General features: G+C 38.5%; 1 protein-coding gene across 1 annotated transcript in view; it reads left to right on the forward strand.

The window, feature by feature from the left end:
* LOC126971355 (uncharacterized) overlaps nt 1-13,416 on the forward strand; it is a 29,591-nt gene that overhangs the window by 6,759 nt on the left and 9,416 nt on the right. The window contains exon 2 of the mRNA XM_050817640.1: nt 6,472-6,600. Coding sequence (XP_050673597.1) covers nt 6,478-6,600 — 123 coding nt within the window. The 5' untranslated portion in view covers nt 6,472-6,477. The remainder of the gene's footprint in view (nt 1-6,471; nt 6,601-13,416) is intronic.

Below are 13,416 nucleotides of genomic sequence, written 5' to 3' on the forward strand. Positions count from 1 at the left end.
CCCCAAAAACCATTAAATAATGACACCCATGATGAGAAGTCGGTAAATTTCATAGGCGCCATCTTGAAATTCGATTTTGACCTGAAATTCGTTATTGTCGACCCCGAAAACCATGAAAATGACACCCATGAAGGGAAGTTGGTTAATTTCGTAGTCGCCATCTTGGATTTTGATTTTGACCCAATATTCGTTATTGTTGACCCCGGAAACCATGAAACTGACAACCATGAAGAGAAGTTGGTAAAATTCATAGGCGCCGTCTTGGATTTACATTTTGACCCAATATTCGTTATTGTTGACCCCGAAAACCATGAAAATGACACCCATGAAGAGAAGTTGGGAATTTTCACAGGCGCCATCATGGATTTCGATTTTGACCCGATATTCGATTTTGTTGACCCCGAAAACCATGAAAATGACTCCAATGAAGAGAAGTTGGTAAAATTCATAGGCGCCATATTGGATTTCGATTTTGGTCCGATATTCGTTATTGCTTACCCCGGAAACCATGATAATGACGCCCATGAAGAGAAGTTGGTAATTTTCACAGACGCCATCTTGGATTTCGCTTTTGACCCAATATTCGCTATTAGTGACCCCGAAAACCATGAAAATGACACCCATGAAGAGAAGTTGGTAATTTTCACAGGCGCCACCATGAAAATGACACCAATGAAGAGATGTTGGTAAAATTCATAGGCGCCATCTTGGATTTCGATTTTGACCCGATATTCGTTATTGCTTACCCCGGAAACCATGATAATGACACCCATGAAGAGAAGTTGTTAAATTTCATAGGCGCCATTTTGGATTTTGATTTTGACCCAATATTCGTTATTGTTGACCCCGGAAACCATGAAAATGACACCCATGAAGAGAAGTTGGTAAAATTCATAGGCGCCATCTTGGATTTAGATTTTGACCCGATATTCGTTATTTTCGACCCCGAAAACCATAAAAATGATACCCATGAAGAGAAGTTGGTAAAATTTTACAGGGGCCATCTTGGATTTCGATTTTGACCCAGTATCCGTTATTGTTGACCCCGAAAACCATGACAATGACACCCATGAAGAGAAGTTGATAATTTTCACAGGGCCATCATGGATTTCGATTTTGACCCGATATTCGATTTTGTTGACCCCGAAAACCATGAAAATGACATCAATGAAGAGAAGTTGGTAAAATTCAGAGGCGCCATCTTGGATTTCGATGTTGACCTGATATTCGTTATTTCTTACCCCGGAAACCATGAAAATGACACGCATGAAGAGAAGTTGGTAAATTTCATAGGCGCCATCTTGGATTCCGATTTTGACAAGATATTCGTTATTGTTGACCCCGAAAACCATGAAAATGTCACCCATGAAGAGAACTTGGTAATTTTCACAGGCGCCATCTTGGATTTCGATTTTGACCCGATATTCTTTATTGTTTACCCCGGAAACCATGAAAATGACATCCATGAAGAGAAGTTGGTAATTTTTACAGGCGCCATCTTGGATTTCGTTTTTGACCCAAAATTCGTATTGTTGACCCCGAAAACCAGGAAAATGACACCCATGAAGAGAAGTTGGTAATTTTCACAGGCGCCATCTTGGATTTCGATCTTGACCCAATATTCGTTGTTGTTGACCCCGAAAACCATGTAAATGACGCCCATGAAGAGAAGTTGGTAATTTTCACAGGCGCCATCTTGGATTTCGATTTTGACCGGATATTCGATATTGTTGACCCCGAAAACCATGAAAAGACACCCATGAAGAGAAGTTGTTAAAATTCATAGGCGCCATCTTGGATTTAGGACTCCTTCATTAATGGGAAAGTTCTTCACTTTCAATCGTTGGGATTGTTTTAGGGACTCCAGATTATCATGGCATTAAGAGTAAGCCGTACTCTCTAAAACTGACCATAAATCATAATCCAATGGATTAAGATCGAGACTAGACGACGGCTAGTCTTCAACTCTGATTAAGTCCGAAACGTTATTTCCAACCAAGACTGCGTAGACCGAGCTTTATGACCCGGCGCTGAGTCTTGCAGGAAGGACCATCATTCTTGGCTATTGAACATGGTGGTTCACTACCTTCTCAAGAATGTTATCTTGCACTTGTGACGATGTTTTGTTACCTTTTTCACAAAAGTATGGCTCAGTCACTCCTTCATAGCTTATACCCCACCAAACCATCACTGAAGTCGGATAGTGCCCACGTTGCACTCTGTCGACTTCCTTCGGAAAGCTTCCCTAAAGAAGCTCTAATGCTTTGAGCATAAATACGGTCATTTTGTTTGCAAAAATGTTGGTCAATTGTAAAAAAATTCTCATCCGTAAAAAATATTTTTCTGTGACCTCCCTTTGCGTACCGCTTCAGTAGTTGTTTCCATTTTACCACCCTATTCTTTTTTAAATTATCAAATAAATATAAAAAAAAATGACCAATACGTCTGTTATAGGTTGCAAGTCCGCCAGCAAGATGTCTTATCTTTTAAAATACATGACATGGTTCTAGGCGCAAACTTCATCACTGCTTTGACCACCTTTTCCGTACGAACACTACGTGGTCAGCCAGATCTTTTTCTGTCACAAATAGAGGAGGTTGTATCTATTAATAGTCCGGTACACAAACGGTACAAAATTTTGTGAAAAGAGGAAAAGCTGACAGAACTAAGCGGTTCTAGCGGAAATATAGGTCTTAAACAAAATACTCCAAAAACTCTACCACGGAAAACAAATATCATTTAAAAACACAAGACACCTAGATGAAAAAGACAGGAGAATCAACATGACCCGGAAAAAATACTGGAGCTACAAAGAAATATTAAAATCAAAACATTCAATTAAACTTAAGAAAAAAGTGTTGGATTCGAGTCTATTGGCCTCTGTATCGTAAGGTGCCCAAACCTGGATCTTTAATAAAAACACCACGTCAAAAATTCGTACCTGCTATGGAGATATCTGCTTGGTATCAAGGCCATTAACAAAGTCAATAGTAAAAACATACACACACACCGTTTGAAGTGGAAATGGGCAGGATACATCGTCCGTTCTTCTAACGATAGATGGCCTAAAAGAGTAACAAAATGTACTGGTACAGGAGGCAAAAGACAAAGGGGCAGACCAAAAGCTCGCTGGATAGTCGACATACTTCAATTATTGGCAATAAGAGACTGGATGAAAACAGCTAATGACAGGAAAAAATGGGGGCAACTGGAGGAGGCCTATACCCGAAAGGGGTCATGAGATATCTCAAAAAATACGTATATTTCTCCCAATAAGTAGTATAGTTACAATAGTACAGCAATACTTATTCTTAAAATATTAAAACTACAGTTGGGAGAGACAGGAGCTTAAACTAGGTAGAACCTGTGCTATGAGTCCGAAATACCTACTTGCTAAACATATTTTTTAAATATATTTTTTAATGTCATGAAAAGTAAATAAAAGGCTTTATATTATTATTATATCACTATTTGCGATAAATTACGTATACTGTCTATTGCGATAGAGATTACTGTTTAAATTGATCACTTCACTACATTCGTTTCCTGCTAAATCCTGAAAATTTTCTGGTTGAGATTCTCTTGAGTTTATCTCGTATGCATTTTCGAGGTAGTAGCATTCATTGGCAGGGTGATATAGTTCTCGGTGTCTGAGGTGTATTCGTAATCCGCAAATGGGTCTTTAGAATATAATTCCATTTACCATCATGTTCTGTCTTACGGGTGCAGTACGCTTGGTGACGTCAGCGTTTGATGCCTTAGTCACTGGTGGTTGCTGGTGAGGGATCCCGAACTAAAAAATTTGCTATGGCGGAATACCGAATTCCAAACCAATTTGCTGAAACGTTAAATCGTACCTTGCATGGCCGGTAGTAATCTCCTTCAGGTTTGTTCCTTACCCAAGTATGGTCCATACCCAAAGTTTTCAGGGATGCTGAACTAAAAATTATTTTGTGGCTTTACTCTAAAATTATTATTTGGCTCTGAACTAAAGGGTAAATTAACCCTTGAGTTTATTAAGTTACAGGATTTGGAACCACTGGTGAGGTCTGAAGGTTTGGTTTATTTAATTTATTTATTTTTAGAGTCGTCCTGAAATTTAAAGTTTGCTTCTTCTGTCACTGTGCTACGGGCATCTTCAAGTATAGAGGAACCCTTATCTTACTATCCTAATCTTATCTTCTGGTAAGTTGTATAGGAATACGTTTAGTGTTGTGTTGTTATAGACTATCATTATTGTTGCTTTAAGTCACTGATGAGTAAGTCTGTTTACTTTGGCAAAGCAAGCTTCTTACATTTTGAATTCGATGACAAAACTGGATATACGTTTCACTATTTCACTACTTCTTTCTGTCCGAGGTATATTTATCTTGCGTGTTATGACAAGCATGCATAAGGAGGTCTTGAATTTGCCTAATTATAAAAACCTACAAGATAGCTGTTCGTACAAGATTCCAACACCAATAATAAATACAACATCTGCAAGCAGATTTAGCCCATTCTTACATACATACATATATATACAACAAGGTAAATTTAAAATGTTCTATTAAAAAGTGCTCGGTCCATCAGGTCAAATTTAAAATACAGAGATGGTTACACACACTCACTTATGCAGACATGGAAGCTATTCTTAAAGTGATAGCTTAGCATTCATATAATGTTAATACTTTGTAACATGATTAATCAGATACTCACACTCACTCACACCCACCCTCACACACATACACACACACCCAGAGACACACACATATACAGAGTGCACTCTTTGACCTTTCGGTTCATATTGTTAACCTTAGGATGTAAATTGGTTGCCTACAGGACAGGCTACGCCTAGTGTAGGGACCAATATAGTGTAATATTATGTGATAAAGTGTCTGTATATAATAAATAAATAAATAATAAAAAAAATAAAAAAAATGTAAGAAGTATACCTATGCTTAAGTTTAAGTAACTCTAACTCTATTGCCATACATTCCTCTGAGCGAGTGTCACCGAAATTCTAGCAAAGAATCTCTTTCAGACTTTCATATGTTGGGGTGATTACTCCATAGAGTTGCAGCTCTACCACAGAGCCTACTAGAAATTGCGAGGAATAAGTACAACGTTTAAGCTGGGTTTCCTGTAAATTGTGTCGGTGGTGTTCTAAGCCAATGGGTAAGACGGTCCGAGAGGAGCGTCTAACATTCAAAAACACTAGAAATGTGTTCTAAGTTTTTGATTTTCTGCCAAGCAAGTGTCAAGCAAAATTAAGAAAATGACTACAGGAATGTCCTCGGGTCATAGTTCTGAGCACTGACCATTGTAGCACACCGGTCCATATGAATATTTAGAGTACTAGCAATGAGCTACTTATTATGTATGTGTCACTTGTACCTCTTGAACTTTTGTCGTCCCAATTATTGTTAACAAAACTTTCCCTACTATTTTTGCGAAGGTACTTAAGAGAAAATAATCTTCGAACACTACTTTTAGCTTGTTTCTTAGTTCTCTCCCGAACCTTTTAATTAGGGTCGATGTGTTGTGGAAAAAGAATCAGGAAAAAAAAGTGCCAGCGGTATTGTTGCGTATCTTTCGTATTAGTACTTACAATCAAATAGACAGTGTGATACTGTCCGATAAGCTGTCTATGTCATACAGTTTTGAGATGCGGTGTCAGGAAGTCCTTGATAGAAGTCCTTGATAACGTCACCAAAGCTGTTTAACATCAACGATCTAATCGATGATCTCAACAGTAACAAAATTGGATGACTTTAGTTTCAACAGCATTAGCTTAGGCTTAGTCTTTCTTAGCTTCTTTTCTTCTTTTCTTAGCTTATTCTTTCTTATTGTCAAGGCTATGCTCATCAAATGCATGGCTTATTTTATAATGCCAATAAAAGTGAGTATCTGGACTAACGGTAGTAAACCTTGAATCCGTGCCCGCGATCAAACTAAGCGGAATGAATTAGAACGCGTCTATCAGTTTAACATCGGGTATTATGTTACCGATTACCGATAACTAGGTATACATATTGAGAGAGAAGTTTGGCAGTCCAATGTGATGTGTTGGCATGCAGTAAAAATAAAGCATATTGCCGGGTATTTTACAAGTGCAGCCCGTGGACCATTTACAGGTAGCCGTCTATCAGCGTTTTGTGAGGCCAATATAATAATGGATTCAGGATGCTAATCAGGCTGCGCCGCTGCATCTGGTTTGCTCACGCAAGCGCAGTGTCTTGAAACTCGTCCTCGATATATATTAAAATAGTTACAAGTTCTCTTTTTTGCTCAAGTAGTATAGATCTGAAGTAAACTTTATTTTATTTATTTCCTTTAAGTTTGAAGTAGTTGGCTGATCGGCCTGTTTTCGAGTAGTTTCTCCAGGAACGACATTGACATCCGAAAAAAATTATGTGATATTATTAGGTCTTAAAGTAAAGCCGAAATTCCAAACTTTCATTTAATGTTTTAAACCGTTTTTTTTTGCAGGCAAAAATGAATAAAGTAGAAGTTGACCCGAAGCTTTTTATAACATGTCGGTTGTGTTTGGATGAAATGGGACAGTATCAAATTGTACCCGAGGTTCAAAAACAAATAAAATATTGTTTTGACATAGATGTAAGTGCTTTTTTATTTCTTATACACGTATCATTTGCTCCGAGTGTACTCTGTAATATACAGTTTTTATATTTTTTATATAAACTATACATGCCTTATCAACAAATACAATTTTTTTTCACGGATAAGGACGACACACTAGTGTACCTAGTTATCACCGCCACCCACATTCTCTTGCAACACCAGAAGTATGACAGGAACGTTGACGGTCTTATATAAAGGTGTACGCGCTGTTTTTAAGGTACCCAAGTCGTATCTTCCTGGAAACACCGCACAAGGAAGCTCATTCCACAATTAGGTAATACGTGGAAGAAAGTTCCTAGTAAATCTCACTGTCGAGGAACACATCCCCGTGATAAATGCGGTAGAAGATACACAATGAAGCGACGTCTCTATGCAACGCCAAGTGATCTAGCTATTCACAGATCACTGACAATTCGAGCAGCTCTGCGTTGCATGTGGTCAAATGGTTCGAGCTGATACTGGGGTGCGCCAGACCAGAGATGACAACAATCGGCTTTCTCTTTTGCCGTAAGGGCCAGGGGTTCATCCTCATGTGCCGCGTGGACTGGTTGAAGTTAACAAGAGCAGCTGTCGCCAGCAACGCCCAGAACTTGCGTGTTCCAGTCGGATAACTTCAAAGCTGCTCGTGGCCTTTGTCGACGTGTTAAAATTCGCACGTGCGATTTGCCGCTAAAAGAATCTGGAACCTGGAGGCTTGGTTATTTTTCCTTTTCAGAACTTTGCCCCTTGCCTCGAGGGTAGGGTGCAAAAAATATGCATAGAACGCATCCTCCTATCCCATTCTGATGACATCTAGTTCTGTTCTGCTCTATGCTGGAGTTCTGCGACAAGGTCTTTGGATAGGCACCAAATTCCCAACCAGGCAATGAAAAATGGCAATGGTCGGAAGTCCCAAGAGGAGCGTCGACAATCCACTGGTAGCTGTCGGGATGAGTAAGCATGCAGAAGATTCAATAAAGTCGGCATGTTTGTCCATGTCTGGAAGCCGCGTTGACGACTCAACCCATTGGAACAGACTACAAGCCAATGCAAAATTATGCACAGATCGCCATGCGTAGTCTATGGTGCGCGACCCAAGCTGTGTGGAACTGCGCCCGTTGAAGTCACCTTAGAATACGATTTCAGCGGTGTGGATCTGTACAAGCAAATCGTCAATTGCCGATTGATTCGCAGCCCACGAGATGATCCGTTTTTACGTTACTACTATGGGACCTTTAGACACACGTGTAGATGCGGACGCTGTCCTCAATTTGTATGCGCAGCCTGAGAGCCGGCAGTACCCTCAAAATTGCTGAGACGGCGACAGATTTCCTCCCTACAGAACAAACATCCATAAGAGGCAAAAACTTAATATGCTCAATTTTGTATCGCCCGGTCGAGATATCTGCGTCTCCGTAAGGAAAGACAAGGATGGCTGCTCTTCTTAAGGCGGTGGTGTACGGCGTGTAAATTGGAGTGAATTGTCCTAATGTTGCAAAAGTCCACATTAAGCGGGGTTACGTGCTATTGATTGCCTCGTTTGTTCTCGGAAATGCGCGGTTCTTTGCCTTGCCCAGATACGACGGGCTGCCCGAGCGAGAATACTCAGGGAGGGACTCCGACTCTCGCAGAGCCTGAGGTAAAATCTCTGAGGACTGCTGACATGTTCTGTTGGAGGGACGGAGGGAGGGGATGGGTCCTTGACACTAATCTGTGCGAAACATAGTGGCGCTAGGCCGCTATTTCACGCCCGTTTTATGTGCGAGTTTTTGTACTTAAGCCAGACGAGTCTGGCCCGTTTGTGCTGACGTCATAAGCATGCAGCGTGATTCTCCCACTACTAAAAGTAAACTTAATCGCCTCTTACGACACCCTTGGCACTCCCCTTTGACTCATTGTAAATTATTTTATGTGAATCCTAGGTAATTTAGAAGCTTAGGCGTCTCGAAGGACCATAATTTAATGATTATAAGATGCACTTCAAGTAATCACATATTGAACGTTAAAACTACCACTCATTCGAAACAGTGTCCCTCAGATATGAGAAGAACGGGCGCAGGAAACTCAGCGGGCCATTTATTTTTCAAAACTTGATTACAATGTAATATCGTACAATTAACATTTATAGTTAAATAGCGTGCGGGTGTTCGCTCCATTCCCGGTCGGCGGTATTATTAAGAAAATCGTTTTGATATAACCACACAAACGTTTTTTAACAATTCTTTTAAATTTCGTAACATATTTGTTTTGTACATTTTCTGGGATCATGTTGTAAAAGCATATACATCGCAAGCAATTGACGTACAGAAACTACAAGCAAGCAATGGTCAATCTTGTAATTAAGCATTAAATGCTGATGAAGGAAGAGATGTCATCTAACGAATAACCTTTCAACGGATAATGCTCTGTGGAAATCTAAAATAAATATTAATAAGTCAGTTGTACATATTCCTCCTATACTATTCCTTCATGGACCATTGAATATCAGTTCGGTTTTATTTAACAGTGTAGTAGTGAAGTGTCTCCGTGAACATTAGGGTTCCCTGGTGCTGGGTACAACATTGGTCCTTCGAGCCGGATTTAGGCCGAGACTCTGTTTTTGGAGCACCATGCAGTGTGTTGGTTAGGTGGTGATAGTGAAGTGAAAGTAGTATAGTGAAGTGGCCAATATATTGGATTGCTTTTGGATGGGTATGATGCACGCTTGCTTTTGTGGACTTTGTTAATGGTTGAACTTTGTACTTTTCAGTCAGTCAATATGAAAGACTAATTTTTCGTAAATTTTGGAACAATAGTTTATTAGTCTTTGAAAAATTAATTTATTGGTGAATTTGAACTTTGTTAAATTTTAAGATCCTTTCTTTATGAATTTTGTGCTTTTCAAACTATATATATATAGACTTTATATAATTTGAGGTTAAAGTGTTGGTATTATAAAGAACAATGGAAACGTTGTGTGTCCTGCAAGGGAACAACTTGTCGACTATTTCGAAAACCTAAATCAATTTTAAGAAGACACCAAAAGCAAGATTAAATGCTAACTATGGGAAAATTAGACTTGAGAGCTTGGAAAAATATTGGGAAACTTTTCGAGAAACACATACTGAAATTCTAAAGGTTGCAACGTTAGAACAACGGAGAAGGCATGAATATTTCGATGATGACTTTTTTTCTAAAGGCGATGAAGAGTATATTATGGCTAAACGTGAGTTAACTGACGTGTTAGACAAAATGCAACCACAGCATGCAATACAAAGTCCCAAAATCCAAACAGTGGAAAGAGCACTCAAGAAGTGAAGTTGCCCAAAATAAGCATTCCACAATTTAATGGAAATTATAATGAATGGAATACATTCCAAAATTTGTATATGTCGCTTATACATTCCAACACATCACTTAGTGACATACAGAAAATGCATTATTTAAAAACGAGCTTATCCGGGGAAGCTGAACAACTTCTAAAGCACATATCCATAACAGATAAAAATTATGAAGTCGCATGGGACACTCTGAAAGAAAGATACAACAATAGAAGAGTTATTGTCAATACCATATTCAATAGATTACTATCACAAAGAAAACTTACCAATGCTAGCGCCAAAGGAATTAAAAATTTGTTGGATACCACAACTCAATGTCTCAACAACCTAAAAAACAATGATGTTAATATAGATAATTGGGATCCAATAATGATACATATTATTGTGAATAAATTAGATCCAGAATCACACAAAGAATGGGAAGAAGAGTTGAAAAACCTATCCGTACAAGAATTGTGAATAAATTAGATTTAGAATCACACAAGGAATGGGAAGAAGAGTTGAAAAACCTACCCGTACAAGAACTTCCAACATGGAAGAAGTTTCAAGACTTCCTTGGAGGAAAATTCAGAGTATTAGAGATGATACAACCATCACAGTCTAAGGAAAGGCCTAATATAAATTAGGCTTTTCCTTAGACTGTGTTGTGAATCATATTATTTACAAATGCGATGAGACCCAACTACGAGATCGGAGTTTGTGGGGAAAGAGGGATTATGCTTTAATTGCTTATGGCCAGGACATAGCGTTAGCTACTGCAGAAGAAATACTACCTGCCATAAGTGTCGAAGGAAACACCACACATTGCTACACACAAAGAAGCCAAAGAATACAGACCAAACCGATACTGAAAAAAGAGAAACAAAAGAGAACACAACTAGTACTCCGAACATTTTATCCCATGTATCTAAACAGAGCAATGTAACATTGTTAGCTACAGCCTTAGTAAACATTCATACAAGCAGAGGAGAACAAACAGTCAGAGCTCTTATAGATCCATGTTCTCAAGAATCGTTTATATCAGAGTCAACAGCCCAACGATTACAATTGAGAAAGAGAGAAGTGGAAGGACAAGTCACTAGGGTTGTTAAAATTTCTACTTCTATTAAGCATCCGGTGGAGCTAGAATTCACATCAAGATTTAACCATGAATTTAGATTGAGATGTACCGCATTTGTTATAAAACAAGTGACTGAAATAATGCCAGCTACAAAAATAAATAATCAAAAATGGGTTCATTTAACGGGACTACGTCTTGCTGATCCAAATTACAACACTCCAGGGCCCATTGATGTATTACTCGGAGTCAATGTATATACTGAGATTTTGATGAACGGCATTATTAAAGATAAATCAGGAGTACTGAGTGCGGTCGCTCAAGAAACACAACTTGGATAATTTCTGGAGGAGCAAAATCGGAAATTTCTATGAGCCGTGGAATCGTCAGCTTGCACTTAAATGTCAATTTAGAACACATGCTGCAACGATTCTGGGAATCAGAGCAAAGATGCCCTTAATCCACTTGAAGTAAGAGCTGAGGAGATTTATGAGAAAACGTTAGCTAGACAAGAAGATGGAAGATACATTGTTAGTTTACCATTTCGTACAGACAACTCAAGTTTACCAAAAGATTCCAGAGCAATTGTACTTAAGAGATTCAAGAGCTTAGAGAAGAGATTAAACAGCAATAAGTCGCTTAGAGAAGAATATAATAAGGTTTTTGAAGAGTATTTAACATTAAATCATATGGAACTTGTAACAACAGAACAGATAAAAAATAAATCAGTCTACCTTCCTCATCACCCAGTGATAAGAGAAGATAAAGAAACGAGTAAAGTTAGGATCGTGTTTGATGCTTCTTGTCGAGGGAGTAATTTAATTTCCCTAAATGAAGAATTATTGATCGGGCCCTCGCTACAAGAGGAATTAAGAAATATAATCATGCGATGGAGAACACACAAAATATGTTTTGTGGCAGACATTGTAAAAATGTATCGCCAATACGGATTCGCCCTGAGGACAGAGCCTTTCTGCGTATATTATATAGATTTAACCCAGAAGATGAATTGCAAGATTATAGATTACTAACCGTGACGTTCGGTACAGCTTGTGCGCCATATCGCCAAAGAAGACCTTAAAACAAGTTGCAAAAGATGAATCGCAAGATGGTAGATTTCCCCTAGCTAAGAAAATTGTGTTAAATGATTGATGATGAAATGATTTTTACACGGATGATGTTTTATCGGGGAGAATGACGTTGAAACAGCAATAGAAGTGCAGAAATGGTTGCAGTAATGGTCTTCGAATAGTGAAAGATTTCTGGTAACACTCGAGCCAGAAAAAAGAGCTAAGTTGCAAGAAATAGATAGGAAATATGGATAGGAAAGCAAGTATAAAAACACAGGGAATAATTTGGGAAATTCATGAAGATAACTTAAAAACAGCACAAAATAACTTTTTCACTTTTACAAAAAGAAATGTATTGAGTCATATAGCTTCTCTGTTTGATCCTATGGGATGGCTTGCACCTGCAATTATTACAGCAAAAATATTTATGCAAAAGCTATGGCTAAGAAAGTTAGACTGGGACGAAGAACTGCCAGATGATCTAAAAAATGAATGGATCACATATCAGAACAACTTACCTTATCTCTCTGATATCAGAATTCCTAGAGGATATGGTTACTTTAACAACTGTTCAGTTGAACTACATGGGTTTTCAGACGCATCCTTGGCTGGGTATGCTGCAGTTGTATACCTAAGAATTCTAAGAATAGAATATAATAGAATTCAGATGGTATACCGAAAAAGATCTCACTAATAACTGCGAAGACTAAAGTTGCTCCTGTCAAAGCCCTAACACTACCACGATTGGAATTATGTGGAGCCGCATTGGTAGCAAAACTAGTAAAGCATGTTATGAAGACTCTTCGAATTGAGTTAAATAGAACATATGCTTGGACTGATTCTGAAATAGTACTTGCATGGATTCAAGGTGACCCAAACAGATGGTCTCCTTTTGTGAAAAATAGAGTGATTCAAATACGTAGTGAACTCGATACCCATTGGTCATATGTCAACACAAAGGATAATCCCGCCGATCCAGCATCTAGAGGCAAGTAAATTGAAGACTTGTGAATTGTGGTGGCAAGGACCAGTTTCTAAAAGGCAATTGTGTGTCACTATCTACAGAAGTCATACCTGAAACAGAAGAAAAAAAACGTATTTCAGGAAAATGTGCAGTGACTAATGTACCTACAAACGAAATGGAATCGAAACTTACCTTGCTTAAGAAATTTTCGTCCTTAGAGAAACTGCTAAATGTAGTCGCATACTGTCGAAGATGGAAGAACTTTAAAGTAAAAGAAAAATTACCTAATCATATTACATGTATAGAAAGGGAAGAAGCACTTTCTATATGTTTAAAGATGTTGCAGGAGATAGAATTCCCTGATGACATACTTCACCTGAAGAAAGGAAAAGCTATTAATGC

The sequence above is a fragment of the Leptidea sinapis genome, chromosome 23 (assembly GCF_905404315.1).
Source record: "Leptidea sinapis chromosome 23, ilLepSina1.1, whole genome shotgun sequence".
Taxonomy (NCBI): Eukaryota; Metazoa; Arthropoda; class Insecta; order Lepidoptera; family Pieridae; genus Leptidea; species Leptidea sinapis.